The 23,081-nt window shown below is 44.7% G+C and overlaps 1 protein-coding gene across 1 annotated transcript; it reads left to right on the top strand.

The window, feature by feature from the left end:
• Nucleotides 1-90: 90 nt before the first annotated feature.
• LDAF1 (lipid droplet assembly factor 1) lies at nucleotides 91-23,081 on the top strand. Its single transcript, XM_077986461.1, is given in 7 exon segments — nucleotides 91-144; nucleotides 2,477-2,670; nucleotides 8,877-8,908; nucleotides 8,910-8,946; nucleotides 12,062-12,230; nucleotides 15,730-15,868; nucleotides 21,955-23,081. Coding segments are annotated over 6 exon segments (555 nt in total). The 5' UTR covers nucleotides 91-144; nucleotides 2,477-2,574; the 3' UTR covers nucleotides 22,037-23,081.

Below are 23,081 nucleotides of genomic sequence, written 5' to 3' on the forward strand. Positions count from 1 at the left end.
GGGCGGTGCCCGGGCCAAGGGGCGGAGGCAGGCGGCTCTGGCTTCACTCCCGGGACGCTCTTTCCTTCCTCCTCTTGCTCCTCCTCCTGCCTCTCTTCGCTCCGCCTGCAAACGCGGTGGGGGCTGCTCGGCCGCCAAGAGCAGGTGAGAGCTCGGAGCTTGGGGGTGGTGGTCCGGGTGCCCCGGGTGGCTAGACCCCTCTCGCCGGGCGGGGACAGTGGAGGAGCTCGGAGGCGACGGCGTGAGCGCGCAATCGGGGTCCCACGCCCCGTAGCTTTCTGCTCCGGGGTTAGTATAAGGGGCGTCTCCTGCCTGTGAGTCACCGGGACGGGGCTGGGAGCGCACGAGGAGACACGATTCCTCCCCACCCCTCAAAGCACACTCACCCCGCCACCCCCCAACACACACACACTACTAGATTAGGTAAAATGGTAGCTAGCACCACCACACACCGAGACTGTGCCCCTTTCTGGGGAACCTGGGGAAGACGTCGAGGCAAACCGCCCAAGGATTATTGAAAACGGGCGCCCTCCTCGCCATCCAGCCCCTCTTCTCCACCGAGGTCCCCTTCCCCGTCACTGCAGAGAGATCTGCAAGTATCAAAGGGGGCTTCTCTTTGTAATAACAAAGTACTCGACGCCCCTCTGAGTTCCCATTATTCAGCCTCTGTGCCTTCTGGGACGCGGAACCCCTCTCCACCTGCACTTCACTCCTTTCCTCCTCTCCTTGGGTCTCCCTGACTTTTGAAGGCTGAAAGGCTGGGCCCAGATGGGGAGGGGCGGCCAGCGTAAGCTCGTGGCGCCCTGCAGCTCCCATCCCCCAACCAGAGATGTGACCCCTCCTCCCAGCTGGAACTTTCGAGGTAGCCGTTTGCTCCTGGAGATTCGGGGGTGGGAGAGCCAGGAGATTTATTTGGAGCCTTGGAAGGGGAGAGGGTTGGCTGGTGTTGGCCTGGCCCAGTCCCCCAGGCGTGAAGAAGGCGGGGCACTCCTTGGTCCACGCTTTCCCTTCTCGGGAGACACCTGTGTGGCTGGGGAGGCCCCTCCGAGGAGTGAGTGACCAGGGGGTCTGGGAATTGGTGGCCAGGTAGACGCATTTGAAGGCTGTGGCCGATGGCATTCTCCCCACGCACTCTCCCATCGGACTCCCCAAACCGGTCTGGGTGGCACTCGAGGCTCCCAGGCCAAAGGAGACCTGTAGGGAGAACTGGGCTTGTTTCAGCTTGCTGCAGAGATGAGATTACGGGAACTGAGTGCTGGGAACATCCCGAGTTCAAGATCTATGCCAGAGGCAGCTTCAGAGAGAGAATGTGGGGTGGTGGGATTAGTCCCCTCCTCAACTTCCACCTCCAAAGGGTTTCTTGTTTTACACAAGGAAAGTAGCAGAGAATGTCTAGCTGGGATGATTAAAATGCACTTTAATTTGCATAGGAGACCCTATACAGCTTAGTAGTAGATAAAATTACCCCCTGTAACTAATGCAATTAGCATGTGGGATGTTCAATATGATAAATAACTGTGATGATCTCTCAGTTAATTTTGGCCACGCGGGCAGAATCTTTTAAGCATTTGTACTGTAGGTCAGGAGGTCAGTTTAAAAGGAAAAATGGAAAACATATCTGTGTGTCCAGCCAGTTCTGGGAAATATAAAATAAGAATGATTGTTTTTTATATTTGAAAACTCAGCAAGGGTTAAAAAATATATCTAATTTAACCAATTATCTTTATTAAAAATAAGTAAAAATTGTGTGAGATTGGGACACCCCTCAAAATTCCAAGCAGTTTAGTTAGAGTATAATTATTGTGGTGAGGTCTGCCCCCGAGGCGCAGCTCTCCTTAGTGGGGATAGACTTACCCGAAAGTAAATAGATGATGATGTATGGAATGATGGAATTGGGAGCCAACCTGCACAGTAATAAAGAAGAGAAATAGGCCAAGGCTGCTGTTGTACAAGGAAAGCTTTTGAGGGAAAATAAAAGGAAATGAGATTTGAAATAGTGTATTCAGCTTTCTTGCTTTCTGTGTATTTTCAGCATTTTGTCAAGCTAAAAAATAAACATAAGCTGTCAGAAATAATACTGTTAACATTTTATCTTTTTTTTAATTATAAATATCTTTTCACATCACGAAACAGTCACGCTATCATTTTAATGACTGAATTTATAATTCTTTAACCCATTTTCTCCTAATGGAACTACAGTTAGCTCCTTTCCAATGTTTTGCTGGTCATTATATGTTATAAACGGGGAGGAAATGCACGGCCTTTTAGTACATTTTGAGATACCTGTTGGATTATTTCCATCATGTTCCTGGACGATAAATTCCTGGATTGAAGTGTGTGCAATCTGAAATTGTTGTGAATATTGCCAGGTTACCCTCCATCTACATGCCTGCCATCAAGGTATGAGGATGGTAGAAGCTCTCGTCGAACCAGCTGGATGAAGACCACTAACGGCTTTTGTTTCCTCTGGTAACAGCAAGAGACAGGACGACATGAGAGACTGGACCGTGGGCTGCACTGGAGAATTTACCGGTAGGAGAATTCATCCCCAAAGAGATTGAAGTGAGCTTCAGAATGGCAAAAGAGGAGCTCCGGAGTATCTCAAGGAACTTGCAAGAACTGCAGAAGAAGCTGTCTCTGCTGATAGACTCCTTCCAGAATAATTCAAAGGTCAGTTTCCAATCACTGTGTATAATGGAAAATCCCAATATAACACTAGCGTAAACAAGATAGAAAGTTATTTCTTTCTCCAGTAGAAGAAATTTGGAGGTAAGTCAAGAATCTTTCTGGCTTACCACCCTGCCATGTCTATGCTGTGACCTTCAAACTCCTTGTCTGCGATGACTGCAAGAGCATCAGCCATTGTATCCATGTTCCAGGCAACAGGATTTGAGGAGAGGGGGAAAAGAGATGTACAAGCCACCTCCAATTTAAGGAGACTTCCTGGGAGTCACACACAACACTTCCAATTACATCTCTTAAGCCAAAATTGAGTCATTTGCCACTAATGGCAAATGTAGTTCTTTAGCTGGATAAAGAAGTCTGTGCCACAGATACCATCCTTTTTATTTTTTTTCGTTTGTTTGTTTGGTTTTGTTGTGATTTTTGCCCTATCTGTTACCCTGAAAATGAGAGACAAAGCCTACTTCAAGATTTAAGTTCAGTGTTCCACTAGGAATCCAGCTCCAATAGAAATAATGATGTGAGCCACATATGTAATTTAAAATTTTTCTAGTAGTCACATTTAAGAAGTAAAAAGAAATAGGTAAAATTAATTTTGGCTGGGCACGGTGGCTCCCACCTGTGATCCTCACACTTTGGGAGGCTGAGGTGGGTGGATCACTTGAGATCAGAAGTTCGAGACTAGCCTGGCCAACACGGTAAAACCCTGTCTCTATTAAAAATACAAAAATCAGCAGGAGTGATGGTGAGCGCCTGTAGTCCCAGCTACTCAGGAGGCTGAGGCAGGAGAATCACTTGAACCCGGGAGGCAGAGGTTGCAGTGAGCCAAGATTGTGCCACTGCACTCTAGCCTGGGTGACAGAGTGAGACTCCGTCTCCAACAACAACAACAAAAATTATTTTTAATAATGTTTTTATTTAACCTAAGATATCAAAAATATTTCAACATGTAATCATTTATACAAAATTATTAATGAAAAAAGGTTCTTGAGACATTGTACCTTCTTTTTCGTACTCCCTCTTTGAAACCCTGTGTGTATTTTACACTTCTAGTACATTTCAATTTGAGTTAGCCACTTTTTGGTATTCAGTAGCCACTCAGTGGCAATGGGAATTCAGATAGTATATTGTCTTCTTGCATATTTATCCTTATTGCTTTCTTCTATATGTCTTTCAGCATTGTGTCAGGGAAAAGAGTTTTCAGAGATAATACTGTTAACATTTTGTATGTCATTCTAGATCTTTTTTCTACGTAATATACCTATAAAAATACATATGTATATGCAACAAAATGAACCGTTTTGTGATGTATTTTTGTTGTTTGTATTGGATAGCACAGCAGAGCTACTTGAAGAGATGCTTCTTTGCAGTCTACAACAATAAATTCTGGACTTGCTCCAGAATTTATCTGGCACTCTTTGTGGATTTACCAAGCTATTTTTAAATTGGACAAGCAGCTTTCTCGCCAGCTGGCGGGGACTCTTGTTATTAAAAGTTAGCTCAGTAAGAAGGGTTCTCCTGCCGTTCCACATTTACAGCTGATTCTCATTAACCATGGTCGTTACGTTCTGTAAAGTTACTGCAGACATCGAATTAGCACATACCAAACCATCACTCCTAGGGGAAATACAGGATTCAGTTGCTGTGGGCCTCTGCCACAACATTTTTGTCAACTGATCAGTACATAACCTCGTTTTCTGTGTATTTCTGTTTAAAGACATGTTAGTATATATCGTTGATCATTAACATTGAACTCAGGGCCAACAATGGTACTGTGACTCATGTCTTAAACAAAGCTAATCACACAATGTGTATTTTCTCCATAAGACACATCACAGCCTTCTCATGCTTAGAAATGCTAGAGAACACTTCAGCACTAAACTTGGGGACCATTTTCAATGGTGAAATCACCAACTTAAAGCATAAACGTGGCACTAAATAGACCACAATGACACTCATTTAAAGGACGAAACAGGAAGGCTCAGTGTCACCTTGCTTGACCTCAACTGGGAATGTACATGGTAGGTGACTCCGTCTTTTGCTGTTGTGGACATGTCCACTGATGACCCCAAAAGCACTGTGGGCCAGGCGCGGTTGTTCACGCCTGTAATCCCAGCACTTTGGGACATCGAGGCAGGTGGATCCCTGGAGCCAGAAGTTCAAGATGAGCCTGGCCAACATGATGAAACCCCTTCTCTACTAAAAATATAAAAATTAGCTGGGTATGGTGGCATGTGCCTGTAATCCTAGCCTCTTGGGAGGCTGAGGCACAAGAATCGCTTGAACCCAGGGGGTGACGGTTGAAGGGAGCCAAGATCACACCACCGTACTCCAGCAGGGTGACAGCAAGACTCTGTCTCAATCAAAACAAAACAGGCCGGGTGCGGTGGCTCATGCCTGTAATCCCAGCACTTTGGGAGGCCGAGGTGGGTGGATCACGAGGTCAGGAGATCAAGACCATCCTGGCTAACATGGTGAAACCCCGTCTCTACTAAAAATAGAAAAAATTAGCCAGGCATGATGGCGGATGCTTGTAGTCCCAGCTGCTTGGGAGGCTGAGGCAGGAGAAGGGCGTGAACCTGGGAGGCAGAGCTTGCAGTGAGCCAAGATCGCGCCACTGCACTCCCGCCTGGGTGACAGAGCGAGACTCCGTCTCAAAAAACAAACAAACAAACAAAACAAAAAACACTGCCAGTATTCATTTTGAGGTTACAAATAAATTTTAGTGAGGAGGCAAATTTACAAATATGGAATTGTGAGTAACAAGGATTGACTGCATATTTCTTGGCACTGACTGTATGCCAAGCACTGCACTAGGCATTCGCCCTGCCCCTGCCTGAACTTAGTTAATAGTCATGCTCACCTGTTTTTTTTTTTTTTCTTGTATTTTTTATTTTATTTTATTTTTTTTTGAGATGGAGTCTCGCTCTGTCGCCCAGGCTGGAGTACAGTGGCCGTATCTCAGCTCACTGCAAGCTCCGCCTCCCGGGTTCACGCCATTCTCCTGCCTCAGCCTCCCAAGTAGCTGGGACTACAGGCGCCCGCCACCTCGCCCGGCTAGTTTTTTGTATTTTTTAGTAGAGACGGGGTTTCACTGTGTTAGCCAGGATGGTCTCGATCTCCTGACCTCGTGATCCGCCCGTCTTGGCCTCCCAAAGTGCTGGGATTACAGGCTTGAGCCACCACGCCCGGCTTTTTCTTGTATTTTTAGTAGAGACGGGGTTTCTCACCATGTTGGCCAGGCTGGTCTCCAATTCCTGACCTCAGGCAATCCACCCACTTCAGCCTCCCAAAGTGCTGGGATTATAGGCATGAGCCACTGCGCCTGGCCACCAGTGGTTTTAGATGGTCCTGACCCTTCGCCCTTCTCCTGGTAGGAAGAGATAATGAATCGTTGATTGTTTTTTGCATTCTCCTACCAGGGAATTTGCCTGGCTCCTGAATCATCCCAGGTGGAGCCTTCATGTTCTCAAACACTGGCCACATTGTCCCTACTTTAGAAGCCCACTGCCTTTGTCTGACCTTGGGCAAGTCACTTACGCTCACTGAATTTCCATCTCCTTTTTAAAAACTATTTATTTATTTTTTATTGAGACAGAGTCTTGCTCTGTCTTCCATGCTGGAATACAGTGGTGCGATCATGGCTTACTGTAGCCTCGAACTCCTGGTCTCAAGCAACCCTCCAGCCTCAGCCTCCTGAGTAGCTGGGACTACAGGTGCATACCAGCATACTCAGCTAATGTTTTATTTTATTTTTTGGAGAGACAAGGTCTCTCACTGGTCCTTGAGGCTGGTCTCAAACTCTTGGCCTCAAGCAGTCCTCCTGCCTTGGCCTCCTGAAATGCTGGGATTACAGAAGTGAGCCACCACGCCCAGCTACCATCTCCTCTTTTCTAAAATGAGTACTGCCAGGCTCAGAGGTTTGTTATGAAGATTATCTGAGATGCTGTTTGAGGCTTTAGCACAGAGCCTGGCACGTAATTTTGTCAGTCTGTCTTGGCCTGGCCTTCCTGGGCTCTGCGGTGCTGCAGTGTGCTTGTAGAGTCTAGATTGGATAACCTGTGTCTACCTCCAGGCTGGTGATGGAAAATCACAGTGCGTGTTACTGAATAATAACCTCTCCCACTTTTCATCTTTCCATCGCATCCCCCTCTGTTGCCAAGAGAATGAAATGTTAATTGCTACGTTCTACTCCCCTGAGTTTAAATAGTGTTAGGTCGTTCTTTTTTACCTACCTCGTAGCATTGTAGGAAGAAATAAATGAGGAAATAACACGGGAGGCGCTTAAAGCAGTGCCTGGCACCTGAGTGTTTAATGAATGTTCTCTGTTATTATTAGGTGTGGTTGAACCGTGTCCTCCCCTCCTGGGACAGACTGGCTGGAGCTCAGCTGTACTTCTTGGGAAAAGACAATTGCTGGGTTTAATTGTCTGAATCTTGGTCTCTTTGCATATCCGAATGACTTTCTCTTTGATTATAGAGCCCAGACTCAGAAAAGACTAAGAATGGCGGGGCGTGGTGGCTGATGCCTGTAATCCTAGCACTTCGGGAGGCCGAGATGGGCAGATCACTTGAGGTCAGGAGTTCGGGACCAGCCTGGCCAACATGGTGAAACTCCGTCTCTACTAAAAAATACAAATATTAGGCAGAAATCGCCTGAACCTGGAAGTTCCCAAAGTGGAAGTTGCAGTGAGCCAAGATCGTGCCATTGCACGCAGCCTGGACAACAGAGCGAAACTGCATCTCAAAAAAAAAAGGCTAAGAAAAAGGTGGATTCCTTAAGGACTAAAGTAGAACAGTCTTGCCTGTTTCCTTTTATATCCCTGTGCCAACTGTCCCTAAGTCCTGTGTATTCCTTCTTTTGTCATTCCACTTTCAAACCCATCTCCTCCTCCCTCTCCACTTCCCTCTGTGCCATCAGCCTGGACTTGACCATCAGTATATCTTGCCTGATTTCCTGCAAATCTTTCTCCTTGCCTCTTGCACATGATTGCTAGGTTCATATTTCTTAAATCATTCCTTTAATCATGTCATAGTTCTGCTCAAATGACAGCAGTTTGTTCCCTGTTTTTTTTTTCCCTAGATGAAATTTAAATGAGTGCTGTCTAGCAGAAATATTATGTAAGCCACATATATAATTTTAAGTTTTTTAATAGTTACATTAAAAAACATAGAAAGAAACAAATGAGATTAATTTATCTATCTATCTATCTTGAAATGGAGTCTCGCTCTGTCACCCAGGCTGGAGTACAGTGGCGCAATCTCGGCTCACTGCAACCTCCAACTCCCGGGTTCAAGTGATTCTCCCGCCTCAGCCTCCCGAGTAGCTGGGATTACAGGCATGCATCACTCTGCCTAATTTTTTTTGTATTTTTACTGGAAACGGGGTTTCACCATGTTGACCAGGCTGGTCGTGAACTCCAGATCTCAAGTAATCTGCCCACCTCGGCCTCCCAAAGTGCTGGGATTACAGGCGTGAGCCACCATTCCCGGCCAGAGATTAATTTTAATAATATATTCTTAATTTAACACCATATATCCAAAACACTATAATTTCAACAGGTAATATAAAAAGGTATTAATGAGATATTTTGCATTGTTTTTTTCATACACTTAGAGCACATCTCAATTCCAATGCCAAATTTTCACTGGAAATATTTAATCTCTATTCAGATTTTATAAAACTTACAATTCAGTGAAATAGATTCGCATACCCAACCTATTTGACACAGACTTAAAATTTTTCCAACAACTGAATCAAGTCTCCGCTTTAAAATTTTAATTAAATTAAATTGGAAATCCAGGCCATCAGTCACGGGAGGAGCATTCCAAGTGCTGAATGGCACAGGTGGCCTGTGATGGACAGCCCAGGGGTAAGCCAGCAAGTCTGGTGTCCTGGTGTCCCAGCCTCACGAGCTCCTTCCACTGCACAGCCCTTCCCTCGCTGGCGCAGCACACTCACTGGTGTACTGCTGCCTCCCTTTCCTGGAGAGCCCATCTGCTCCTCCCCACGGTGGTTCTTTTTATTGTAAGGGTCAGGTGATACAGGGAGCATCAAATAAGGATGCATATGGATTAGAACTGGAAAGAAGTCAGGACCTGAGACAGCACAAGGGACCAGGCCACATCGCAAGGGACCAGCCCACATTCTGTGTGGTGAGTCCCACGGCCCCTCCGCCTGTCTCTCACTTTCAGCTGCCCCAACACAGCAGGATCTCACTGGACTCATGATGGAGTGTCCAGGCTGGGCAGTGCCAGCTCCGAGGTGATTCCTGCTATAGTCATCTCTGGCTAGAGAAGTGGAATAGCATGCTCTTTGGTGGCTTTTGTCAGAATGGTGGGGTAGCAGGAGGCAGTGAGGTCAGTGGGCATTTTGCCGTCCTGTGGCCTGGCAGGAAGTGAAATTGGCCATGCCTCGAGAGTAATTCTTAGGAGACCATGCTGAAGCCCAAGACCTACGGCTATGGCTTCTTGGCATGGCCTCTTCTATTTAAGCAGGATGCGGCTTGTACTTTAGCTCTTTCAGCATGAACCACAAACCCCTCCTGCCTTCCAACTCGCCCTGAAAATCCCACTGTTTAAATCACTTGGGTAAACTCTTCTTCCTAACCAGCACATGTGTCTTGGGGACCTGAATTATGTCTTCTTTTCATCTGCTGGCCTGCAAGGCCCTAGGGATGAGGCTCAGGAAGGACCAGTTATGATGGAAGGAGGTTCTGTACCTTTCACATGAACAGGATCTAGAATGCCAGTACTGAGGGGAGAGAAAGCATGGAGCCTAAGGAGGAGAGGGGGAAACCCATCTTTGTGGATTTGCCTATGGCCAGCTCTGCATTAAAGCAGTCTCCCTCCATTTAGTCAGATCCAAAATTCCTTTTGCCTGGTGAAGGAAAATAAACTATTTATTAACACAGCATAAACTTGCATTAGTCACATTCTGTGGCCAACTATGGTAACCAGGTTGATGACATAAAAGTATTTAGTATTTTTACTTGATGTGGCAGCTATTGCAAGCATTGGCCATTTTGAGTCCAAAACCTTAGCCCTTTGGTTTTTTTCTTTTTTTTTTTTCTTTTTGAAAAGGAGACTTGCAGCCAGGCGCAGTGGCTCACACCTGTAATCCCAGCACTTTGGGAGACCGAGGTAGGCAGATCACCTGAGGTCAGGAGTTCAAGAAGAACCTGGCCAATACAGTGAAACCCTGTCTTTACTAAAAATACAAAAATTAGCTGGGCATGGTGGGGGCGCGCGTAATCCCAGCTACTCAGAAGGCTGAGGCGGGAGAATGGCTTGAACCCGGGATGCGGAGGTTGCAGTGAGCCGAGATCGTGCCATTGCACTCCAGCCTGGGCAACAAGAGTGACACTCCATCTCAAACAAAAAAAAGAAAAAGAGACTTGCTCTGTCACCCAGGCTGGAGTGCAATGGCACCATCTTGGCTCACTGCAACCTCCGCCTCCCAGGCTCAAGCGATTCTCGTGCCTCAGCCTCGCTAGTAGCTGGGACTACAGGCACAGGCCACCACGCCTGGCTGATTTTTGTGTTTTTAAAAGAGACTGGGTTTCACCATGTTAGCCAGGCTGTTCTTGAACTCCTGACCTCAGGTGATCCGCCTGCCTCTGCCTTCCAAAGTGCTGGAATTACAGGTGTGAGCCACCGCGCCCGGCCAGGCCTTAGCTCTTAATGCTGAGATTTTGCCACTTGGAGGCTGTAGGACTCTAGACAAGTGATTAGCTTTTAATGCTTAATAATAGACAAGTGATTAGCTTTTAATTCTGAGCTTGGCTTTTAATAGACAAGTATAGACAAGTGATTAGCTTTTAATGCTTAATAATAGACAAGTGTTTAGCTTTTAATGCTTAATAATGCTTTTAATATTATATAATATAAATATAATATAATACATATTATAATTTTATACAAATTATATATATTTATATTATCATATTTAAATGTAATATATAATGCCATATTAATATTGATAACTAATACTAATATAATGTATAACTAATATAGTAATTATATAATAATAATTATAATTAGAATAATGCTTTTAATAGTAATATTTTTAATGCTTAATAATAAGCAAGTGATTAGCTTTTAATGCTAATCACTTTAATAATGCTTTTAATAATGATGATGCTTTTAATGTTTAATAATAGACAAGTGATTAGCTTTTAATGGTGAGCTTTTGTCACTTGGAGGCTGTGCGACTCTAGACAAGTGATTTAGTTCATTGCTTCTCAAACTTTAATGTGTATGCACAACACCTGCAGAATCTTGTTTAAAAGGCAGAGTCTGATTCATCAGAGCCTGAGATTCTGCATTTCCTTTTTTTTCCCCTTTTTTTGGAGACAACATCTCCCTCTGTTGCCCAGGCTGGAATGCAGTGGTGCAATCCATAGTTCACTGCAGCCTCAAACTCCTGGGCTCGAGTGATCCTCCCGCCTCAGCCTCCCAAGTAGCTAGGACTGTGGGTGTGTGCCGCTATGCCAAGCTAGTTTTAAATTTTTTGTAGAGATAGAATCTAGCTCTGTTGCCCAGGCTGGTCTCAAACTCCTGGCTTCAAGCGATCTTCCCACCTTGACTTCTCAAAATGCTGGGATTACAGGTGTGAGGCACCACACCCAGCCAGATTCTGTATTTCTAACAAGCTCCTAGGTGATCCAAGTAGCTAAGCCTGTTTGTGTCTGAGTGGCTTCAACTATGAGAACCTCAGCTGTAAAGCTGGAGGCAGAGGGTATGTACCTTACATCAATGCACCCGTATGCCGAAGAGGTCTACCGAAGAGTGTGTGTTTGGCCGGAGAGCCATGACTGGGTCTTTCCTCCTTTCACAGGACTTGACCTTGGGTGGGGACCTCAGACTTGCCGCCTGCCCACAGCTGCCTAAGATCGCCGTCTGGGTGACTCATGTCTTGGGAGAAGTCTTGTTGTAGTGACTTTTTTTTTCTTTTTTTGAGACGGAGTTTTGCTCGTGTTGCCCAGGCTGTGCAATGGAGTGCAATGGTGTGACCTTGGCTCACCACAACCTCCGCCTCCCGGGTTTAAGCAATTCTCCTGCCTCAGTCTCCCGAGTACCTAGGATTACAGGCATACACCACCATGCCTGACTAATTTTGTATTTTTAGTAGAGACGGGTTTCACCATGTTGGTCAGGCTGGTCTCGAACTCCCGACCTCAGGTAATCCGCTCTCTTTGGCCTCCCAAAGTGTTGGGATTACAGGCGTGAGCCACCGCACCCGGCCTGTAGTGACTTCTTAATGCATGAGCCTTCTGGCTTTACGACCTCTGGTTGTAATTCCCACAGCTTGGGCAAATCCATTCAACCTGGGGTTCCAATGTGGTGCTTAACCCTGGCTCTTTGTCCTTTGCCCACAGGTGGTGGCCTTTATGAAGTCTCCAGTGGGTCAGTACTTGGACAGGCATCCATTTCTCGCCTTCACCTTGCTCGTGTTCATTGTCATGTCAGCTGTTCCTGTTGGATTCTTCCTGCTCATCGTGATACTTACGTCCCTGGCTGCTCTGCTGGGGGTCATCATACTGGAAGGTAGCCTGTTCTGTCATTCACCCCCTTGGAAAATAACTCAATTGGGAGAACAATACTTTTGGGGCATCTGCCATTTTTTAATTTTTTTAAGAGGTGGGATCTTGTTATGTTTCCCAGGCTGGTCTCAAACTCCTGGGCTCAAGTGATCCTCCCACCTCTGCCTGACAAAGTGCTGGGATTATGGGCGTGAGTTACCACACCTGGCTGTCTGCCATTCTTGTCAAAATCACATCAAGCAAGGCAACTTATCAGAGTAGGTAAAACATGGACTCTGGAGTCTGCATTCAAATTCCACCTCTACCACTGTGATTTGGGGCAAGTGGTTTACCTCTCTGGGCCTCAAATTCTTCATATGTAAAATAGAGATATAATAATACAATCTCAAAAAGTTGTTGTGAAGATTGAAACATATGGCTCCATAAAGTCCTTAGCACAATACACAATACATGGCACAGAGTAGCTTCTCAATGAATGCTAGCTATTATTGTTAAGCAGGGAGACTTTTCATTCCACAGTAAGTTACTGGGTACCTACTGCATGCCAGATGCCTCGCTAGGTACTGGAGACCACCTTCACCCTTTTTCCTGAAGTTCCACTACCAACAGTCAACTTCTCCCTGTATTCCTAAGTTCAAATTACTGGGAAAGCAAATCTGATTGGCTCACTTTGCCTTTTCAAATCAGATCACACACCACAGGCAAGTGGCCAAAGAGATGGTGGCCAGTGGGTCAGGTGATCACTTCTGGTCCATTCCATGGCTTCCCAGAGCTAAGAGCACCCAGGGCTGTTTATTTGCCCCAGGAACAAAGCAGTTTACACTTGAAGGAAAAAGTAGGCATGGTCAGTGGATGAGCCAAATACAGTCTGGCAGAGTGGTTTTTGAGTAAATGTTGAAGGATAGATGGGTGAATGCATGAATGAATGGGTGGAGGAATGAATGAGTACCATAAGAAAGGAAATTTACAGAGAAAGGAGAGAGCCATTACATTTTGGTGGTACATGCAAAGCTTTACAGCAGACAAGACTTTAAAGATGTATAACAACTTTGCCTCAGGGTGGGCAAGGAAGGGCCTTTTGGACAGGAGAACAGCATGTGCAAAGCCTCTAGAATAGTGGTTCTTGAAGCTGAGTATATTTAAATCTTTTTGTTTTTCTAGATGGAGTCTCGCTGTGTTGCTCAGCCTGGAATGCAGTGACATGATCTCAGCTCACTGCAACCTCTGCCTCCCGGGTTCAAGCAATTCTCCTGCCTCAGCCTCCCAAGTAGCTGGGATTACAGGCATGCCCCACCATGCCCGACTAATTTTTATAGTTTTAGTAGAGATGAAGTTTCGCCATGTTGGCCAGGATGGTCTTGAACTCCTGACCTCAAGTGATCTGCCCACGTCAGCCTCCCAAAGTGCTGGGATTACAGGTGTGAGCCACTGCACCCAGCTCTGAGTGTGTATAAATCTTACTTCCTTTATCAAAATACCAACTTTGGATCTCTTGAGACCAGGAGTTCAAGACCATCCTGGGCAACATAGCAAGATTCCCCTCTATCTCTTAAAAAAAAAAAAAAAGGAGGCCAGGCACGGTGGCTCACGCCTGTAATCCCAACACTTTGGGAGGCTGAGGAGGGCAGATCACCTGAGGTCAGGAGTTCGTGACCAGCCTGGCCAACGTGGTGAAACCCCGTGTCTACTAAAAATACAAAAAAATTAGCTGGGCATGGTGGCGGGCACCTGTAATCCCAGCTACTCGGGAGGCTGAGACAGTAGAATCCCTTGAGCCTGGGAGGTGGAGGTTGCAGTGAGCCAAGATTGCACCATTGCATTCTAGCCTGGGTGACAAGAGTGAGACCCTGTCTCAAGAAGGAAGGAAGGAAGGAGGGAAGGAGGGAGGGAGGGAAGGAGGGAGGGAGGGAAGGAAGGAAAGAAAGAAGGGAAGCAGGGAAGCAGGGAAGGAAGGAAGGAAGGAAGAAAGAAAAGAAGAAAGGAAAGAAAGAAAGAAGTGGTGTGTGTCTGTAGTCCCAGCTACTCAGGAGGCTGAGGTGAGAGGATCGCTTGAGCCCAGGCAGTTGAGGCTGTAGTGAGCTATGATCATACCACTGCACTCCAGCCTGGGCAACAGAGCAAGACTCTGTGTCTTAAAAAAAAGAAAAAAGAGAAAGAAAATGCAGACTTCCAGGCCTCATCCAGAGAGTGCTATTTTAGTAGGTCTGGAGTGGGGTTTAGAAATCTGAATTTTTCACAAGCTTCCTTGATGCACCTGATTCTGATGCAGGTGGTTGGTGCCACACTTTGAAAAACACTGATGTAAAATTTTGCAAATCTTTATGAAAAGGCAGCACATCTGTTGATGTTCCCTTCCTTCCAGCCTTTTCAGGGTCCCTCCCTGAAACCATCATTGTGGCTGTGGGAGGAGTACTGGGCTAACTGGCCACTCGCAAAGCAAAGGGAAGGATGTCAGCCGTACGATACTTGCCATGTTATTTGTTCTTCATGATCTTTTCCTTGTACCTTTTATTCTTTTCCTCCCACAGACCCCACATTATGAAAAAATGTATTTTCTTTGGACGTATTAGATGGTAATTCATTAATATTCCCATTCAGAATGGGAATGGTATATTAAAATGGCATTTAAAATGCTCCATAAAAATGACCAATCAGACCTTAAGATTAAAATGAGATAGTTGACAGGCTGGATTTTCAAGGATGCCATCAAAAACTGCATTTAGATTTTGCTTTAGCCTATAGCTTGTAAGTAAGTGTAAATGATGGCATTTATTATGCAGTTTGAGACATTGGAGATAATTTACCTCTCCCAGTACTGCCTTGGCTGACTCCTCGGGGGGATCCCTTTGGAAGTCCATTTTTGACCTTGAGGATAAAGGAATCTCAAACTCCAACACCTACGGGCAAGACAAAATGAGCAGGCTGGTTGCGGTGGCTCACACCTGTAATCCCAGCACTTTGGGAGGCCGAGGCGGGTGGATCACTTGAGGTCAGGAGTTCAAGACCAGCCTGGCCAACATAGTGAAACCCCATCTCCTCTAAAAATACAAAAATTAGCTGGGCATGGTGGTGGGCGCCTGTAATCCCAGCTCATCAGGAGGCTGAAGCCGGGAATCGCTTGAACCTGGGAGGCGGAGGTAGCAGTGAGCTGAAATCGCGCCACTGCACTCCAGCCTGGGAGGCAGAGCAAGACTGCATCTCAAAAAAGAAAATAAAAAAAAGACAAAATGAGCAAAGCGGCCCATGTGTGATGCAGTTTGGGAACTGTGGGGACTGGAGGCAATAGGAAGGCCAGCCAGTTGCTGCCATGGTTCGATGCCCACTCAGGTGCCCATATCACCTCCTTTTTTTAAGTGATGCCAGAAATCTGGGTTTTTGTGGGAAATCTCCTTACTTTAATAATCTGAGTTAGCTGTCGTTATTTTAAACGCACTGACCCCGGGGTCTGCCAGTTTTCAACCTGTTTGAGATGAATGCTTCTCCTAACCACGTTCTCCTCCTAGGATTGGTCATTGCTGTGGGTGGCCTCTCACTGCTTTGCATCCTCTGTGGTTTGGGCTTCGTGTCACTCGTCATGTCGGGGATGATGATAGCATCCTATGTAGTGGTCTCCAGCCTCATCAACTACTGGTTTTCTCCCAGGTAAATACATGTCCATGGAATAATTTATTTTTTTAATCTTTCTACTTTTTTTGTTTTTGAGACAAGGCTTCACTCTGTCACTCAGGCTGGAGTGCAGTGGCATGAACATAGCTCACTGCAGCCTCAACCTCCCAGGCTCAAGCAGTTCTTCTGCCTCAGCCTCCCAAGTAGCTGGGGCTACAGGTGCATGCCATCATGCCCGGCTAATTTTAATATTTTTTATTTTTTGTAGAGACAGGGTCTTGCTATGTTGCCCAGGCTGTTCTCTAACTCCTGGGCTCAAGCAGTCCTCCTGCCTCCGCCTCCCAAAGTGCAGGGACCACAGGCGTGAGCCAGCACACTCTGCTGAGTAATTTAATCTGCCACTTGAGGGGATTTTCACAAATAAAACCATAATCCTAGTTGATCTCCAGAAGGAAACTTGTAAGACCCAGGTGTTTCTCGTAGTTCCCCATGTATGCCAGGCATCAGGTGGAATTTACCATGGAATTTTAAACAAAGCAATAGCTGTCATTTTCCATCAGGTATACACATTTCATTGTCATAGCAACTCTATCAGTATTATTGATTCCTTTTACAAGATGTCCATTTAATTTACAAATGTCAAATTAGGTGGTTTTCTTTGGCGGGGTGGGGCGGAGAGGCACAGGAGAAAAATGACCCACCAGACATGTCTGTCGCCCAAAGCGGTACAGTATGGGAGCTCTGAAGCTTCTGTCCCCAAAGTCTGTCGATCCCCTCTGCTCTTGCGAATGTGAGTTTCTCACCAACTGAGTGTGAGCCTCATGTTTGAATATATAGATTTTTGTTCCTACAATATGGCTCTTCAATGCCAGCTACTTCATCTGGGGCCTCGAGTGAAACAACAGCGATCTACTTAAATGCTGGAGGGAAACACCAGCTATGTTGGCCTTACTGGGAGACTCTGTGTTTGTCTATAATGTGCCACCCACCTAAGGGGTTTTCAAAGGAGATTTATTTTAATGTTTTCTTTTTGTCCTGTATGTTGATTTTAGAATCTAAGTCCCAAGTTCATCATACTTCATTTAAGCTCCTGCTACGTTGATGATAGTGCTAGTGAGCACTTGCTCTGTACCAGGGACTCTCTTAAACACTTTCCAGGCCTTATCTTATGTCATCCTTACAATTTAGCCCCTTTCTATTATAAGGAAAATTAAGCCAAGTCCCTTAAGCTGAGAGTAGCACAGAAGGGACTTAAATCCAGGTCAGTTAATTCCAAAGCCCTCTTAATCAGGATACAGAGTGACTGTCTAAAACAGGAGTTGGCAATTTCTGGAAAGGGCCAGATAGCAAGTATTTAGTAAGTAATATGGTCTCTATTGCAGTTAGTCAATTCTGTTGCTGTAGCATGAAGGCAGCGCAGACCAGGAAGTAAATGAATGGGCATGGCTGTGTTCCAATAAAAGTTTATTTACAAAGACAGACAGCTTGCTGGATTTGGCCAACCATTGTTCCATAAGAACCGATATCCTGAGTTTTGTTTTTCTACAAAACAGCCCTTGAACTCCTTACCAAAAGGTTATCCTGTTATTATTCCTATGTTGAAAAATAAAGGGTGAAGTGGGTGTAATATAAAATTGCTCAAGGATGGCTCTCATAGGATTGCTTAATTGATATCCCTGGAGTCATGTTCACCTTTTCATAAATGCTTTGATCGCTCTTAGTCTTTTGTTTGTTCATTTGTATTTTACTTATAAAATGGGGTCTTGCTATGTTGCCCAGGCTGTCCTCAAACCCCTGGCTTCAAGCAATCCTTCCCCGCTGGCCTCTCAATAGATTGGGAATACAGGCGTGAGGCACTGACTCACTCCCAATTTTAAAAGACGTGAAAGGAGAAATATTGGCCTATTTTGCATATTGAGGGTGATGTTTCTGAAATAAAATTCCTCCCTGCCTGTGAACCCTGCTATAATAGGGTAAGTTCTTAAAAATTTATGCCATAGGAGGTAGCAAAATCTGACTCCCTACTTATCAATGAAAAAATTGAAAAAGAAATCCAGGATTTGTACTTGATCTCCTTATCCTCCCCTATTGCTGCCAACCAATTGTTTCCATGTGGGCAGAGGTTCTTAAGCTTTTTGTTCTCAGGTCACGTTTTACCTTCTTAAAAATTATTGAGGCCTCCAAAGAGATTTTATTTATGTAGTTAATTGTATTAATAGCACTTTGGGAGGCCAAGGAGGAAGATCACTTGAGGCCAGGAGTTTAAGACCAACCTAGGCAACATGGCAAGATCACATCTCTACAAAAAAATACAAAAATTATCCAGGTGTGGTGGTGCATGCCTGTAGTCCTGGCTACTCAGGAGGCTGAGATGGGAGGATCATTTGGGCCCAGGAGTTCAAGGCTGCAGTGAGCTGTGATCACACCACTACACTCCAGCCTGGGCAACAGAGCAAGACCCTATCTCAAAAAACAAATGAAATGAGGTGAAATATAAAATAAAATAAATAACTAACATGACATAAAACTATATAAAATAAAATAAAATAAATTAAACATAACATAAATTACATTCAATCAAATTAAATATTAGCTGGGCATAGTGGTGCATGCCTGTGGTCCCAGCTACTCAAGAGGTTGAGGAGGGAGGATGGCCTGAGCCTGGGAGGTTGGGGGTGCAGTGAGCTATGATTGTACCACTGCACTCCAGCCTGGGTGACAGAGCTAGACTGTGTCTGAAAAATAAAAAAAGTATTAATAATTATTTCTTTTTTAAAAATTTTCTTCCTCAGTGTTCCTTGTTCTGAAATAATGATTCTATTAGAAATCATAACATAAATTTTAAAAATATCTATTCATTTAAAAGGAGCAATATTACCTGTTAATATAAATAACAAATTTTAATGAAAAGTAACTATATTTTCCAAAAGAAAATGAAAGTTGTGAGTGGTATGGTTTTACATTTTACAAATCTCTTTCATAGCTGCCTTAACAGTTGTCAGCTGGCTTCTCGTTTGTGTGGCTGCATTCATTCTGTTGTACTATGTTGTTCTGTTTGAAGTATCTGAAGAAGACTCAGCATCACTCAATGTGTGGTTGGGAAAGGAAGGCAAAGCTTTTTTAAACGATTGTGGATATTCTATGATAGTACACCAAAACTCCATAAGTGGTAGTTTTTTAAAGGTTAGATGAAATGTGAAATTTTTATACTCTTATTTTATCGAAATCTGCAGGTCTATCTCACACTTCAAATTGATCTTTATCATGCATGATTTTGTAACTTTACCCCTTGGTCATTGGGAGAATATTGGTTCATTGAATCATGCAGATCTTCCAAATATACTTTGAAAAATTGCACTGTTCCCTTGTGAGAGAATGTGAGTGAAAAAGGCATGTAATTAGGTCATGTTATTGTGAACATGGTTTTCATCTGAGAACCCTTGCATTAGCGAATTCTTTTTTTTTTTTTTTTTGAGACGAGTCTCACTCTCACCCAGGCTGGAGTGCAGTAGCTTGATCTTGGCCCACTGCAACCTCTCCTTTCTGGGTTCAAGCAATTCTTCTGCCTCAGCCTCCCAAGTAGCTGGGATTATAGGTGTGCACCACCATGCATGGCTAATTTTTGTATTGTTAGTAGAGGTGGGGTTTCACCATGTTGGTCAGGCTGATCTCGAACTCCTGAGCTCAAGTGATCCACCCGCCTCAGCCTCCCAAGGTGCTGGGATTATAGGTGTGAGCCACTGTGCCCAGCCTGCATTAGTGAATTCTTTATAACTCAAAAAAAAGATAACTCCCTCATTAAATGATCGAAAGCATGGAGTGGGGGGAAGAGGAGCTATACAATTTATTTCATGATTTAATGGAATTTTGGCCCTAAAACATGAAAGATAATATATGGCTTAAATTTTTTAAAAAGAAAAGAAAAAGGAAACAAAAGTTTCCCTTACATGTGAAAATCAACTAAACAATATGTAGATCAAATACACTGACCTGCGTCCTGTGTAGATCAGCTAGCCTCTGAGGGGCAAAACCACACTGCTTTGTTATGGAGACAGCGAGACCTCCCAGGGCCTGCAACCTGGGAGAAGAAGGGGCCCTGGGCGGCTGTGTTTATTTGTAGAGCCACCAAACTCACTGCCCCATATCATAATCTTCCAAACCAGCCTGAGCATAACTAGCTTTCTTATATCTTTACTGAGAAAAGGAAAAGCTTCTTAGTTTTTTGTTATGAGGGAGGAATGGTTTAGGTGGCAAATAACGAGAAAAACCAAAGTAGATACTAGTTTAAACACACAGGGAACTTTTTTTTTAATTGCTTAATGAAAAACTGGAGACAGCCCAGGGCTGGTGCAGCTGCTGTGTGGTATCAACATACCAGGCACCTTTTGCCTTACTGTGTTGCCATCCTTAGCTCATTGGTTTCCTACCTCATGGCCACAAGATAGCTGCTGCAGCTCCAGGTGCACCAGCTACCTTCAAGGCAGGATAAAAGGAGAAAAAAAAATGAGTCTGACCCTTTTTACAATGTGAGTAAAAGATTTCTCAGGACCTCTCATCACTATACTTTCAAAAGACTTCATTGACTAGAACTTTGTCAGATGGCCACTTGTGTTAGTCTGTTTTTGTATTGCTCTAAAGAAATATCTGAGATGGGGTAATTTACAAGGAAAAGAGGTTTATTTTGGCTCATGGTTCTGCAGGCTATACAGGGAACATGGTGCTGACATTTGCTTCTGGTGAGGGCCCGGGAGGCTTCCTATCATGGTGGAAGGTGAAGGGGAGACAGTGTCACATGGTGAGAGCAGGACCAAGAGAGAGAGGAAGGAGGTGCCACACTCTTTTAAACAACCGGATCTTGCATGAACTCAGGGCAAGAAGTCAGTCATTCCCTAAGGATGGCACCAAGCTATTCATGAGGGATCCACCCTCAAGACCCAAACACTCCCTACCAAGCCCCACCTCCAACACTGGTGATCACATTTCAACTTGAGATTTAGAGGGGACAGACATCCAAAGCATATCCCCACTCTAAGCTGGGAATGTTCAGCTGTGTCATCTTCTGTAGCATAAACTTGTAAGGAGAAGGGTTTGGGAAATATCTCCTGGTCGGCCACACTCTAGTGTGTGCTACGGTTTTCCACAGTGGGGTGTCAATGATGGCAAAGCTTTTTGAAATTCAAAGATAAACCATGGATCCAATTGAGTTAATATCAATAGCACTACTTCCTCTCTCACAGCCTTCTGACAGTCACAAGGACTGAAGAATACTGGTTTCTCTTCCTTTCCCCCCGATATGGTTTGGTTGTGTCCCCACCCAAATTTCATCTTGAATTGTAGCTCCTATAATCCCTGCATGTCATGGGAGGGACCTGGTAGGAGGTAATTGAATCATGGGGTGAGTTTTTCCCATGGTTGCTATTCTCGTGATAGTGAATAAGGCTCACGAAATGTGATGGTTTTATAAAGGGCATGTCCCTTGCACATGCTGTCTTGCCTGCCACCATGTAAGAAGTGCCCCTGATCTTCCTTTGCCTTCCACCATGATTGTGAGGCCTCCCCAGCCACGTGGAATTGTGAGTCCATGAAACCTCATTTTCTTTATAAATTACCCAGTCTCAGGTCTTTATTAGCAACGTGAGAATTGACTAATACAATCCTCCCCCCAAACTCCTTTCCATGGAAGGTGTCAAGAAACTAATTGAAATCAGAAGATATGGTCTGAATCCCCACCCTGGCATGTTTTTTAGCTGTGTGGTCTTGGAACAGGCTGCTTGACTTCTCTGATTTCAGTTTTTGTCCATTGGTTAACTAGACAAAATAGCTACTCTTAATCTACCATTCTCACTGGGTTGTTGTGAGGACACAGATAATTAAGAAAAACATAATAAATATCCAAATTAGAAGATGGAAAAGGGGCTGTAACCATACTCCTAACCTGGTCATTTTAACTTCCTGTGCCCTCAGTTTCTTCATCTGTATAATGGGCATAGGCCTGGTGTGGTTGCAAGAAGCAGCTAAAAATAAATCAGGAAAAAGAACATCATGTATTCAGCTATGCACACTTCCAACGTTTCTCTTTACCGAGGACCTAGAGCTAACCGTCTCTTCTTATTATCCGACAGACCACTGATACAGCAAAACACCAGTGGTGACTTTCTGCCAGCCATGAAGTCTGCAGACTTCGAGGGGCTTTACCAGGAATGAGTGGCTGCTCAGAGGCCGGGCTTCTTTTCAAGTACTGCTGGATCATACTCACCCCTTGGGATTATGGCTCAGAAGAAGGGGGCTGGGTAGCAAGCACTCCTTGGCTGTGTCCTCTCGCTTTTTCACTTATTTGTAGGATCCTGCAGCAGCCAATTTAGGGATTGTGTTGTTCTTGTGTTGGTTCCCATGTAAAGAAGCAGCAGAGAAATGCGATGGTTCAACAGCTCACCCTGCCCCAAATATGCAGACTTGACCTTGGCAGGGTCCTGGGCTTCTAGACTGTAGCCCATTGACCCCAAAGCCTCAGGGCTTATGTCGAATGGTCCCATTGGGAGCAACAGTGGTTGTTTATAGTTTTTTGTTTTCAGAAATGAGGGCAGCTGTTAATTTTTTCACTCATGTGAAACAAGATGGGAAAAAAAAAATCCAAAACAGAACAAGCCCTTCTATGGTATTTGCTTTTTATCAGAAAGAACAGCAACATTTGGCCTCTCCAAGTTGGAAAATAGAGTCCAAATGTAACGTTGTGGCCAAGAGTATTTTCAAAAAAGTGTAAAGGTGTAGTTTCCACTGTTACTGTTGAGTACTGTTAAGTGCTGTTAATCTTTTACATATTTGCACTTGGTACTTTTGTATTGTTTTAAAGAGCTTGTCCTGTTAAGTCATTTCTTTCTTTTTTTGTTTTTTGTTTTTTTTTTTTTTTGAGATGGAGTTTCCCTCTTATTGCCCAGGGTGCAGTGCAATGGTGCAGTCTCGGCTCACTGCAACCTCCGACTTCCAGGTTCAAGCAAGTCTCCTGCCTCAGCCTCCCAAGTGGCACCAGCCACTGTGCCCGGCTAGTTTTTTTTTTGTGTGTTTTTTTTTAGTACAGATGGGGTTTCACCATGTTGGTCAGGCTGGTGTCGAACTCCCGACCTCAGGTGATCCACCCACCTCAGCCTTCCAAAGTGCTGGGATTACAGGCGTGAGCCACCGTGCCCAGCCTAAGCCAATGCTAAAGGACTAGAAAGTAAAAATAAAACTTCCTATGGGATTTCCAGTGGAA

This window comes from Macaca mulatta, chromosome 20, assembly GCF_049350105.2.
Source record: "Macaca mulatta isolate MMU2019108-1 chromosome 20, T2T-MMU8v2.0, whole genome shotgun sequence".
Classification (NCBI taxonomy): Eukaryota; Metazoa; Chordata; class Mammalia; order Primates; family Cercopithecidae; genus Macaca; species Macaca mulatta.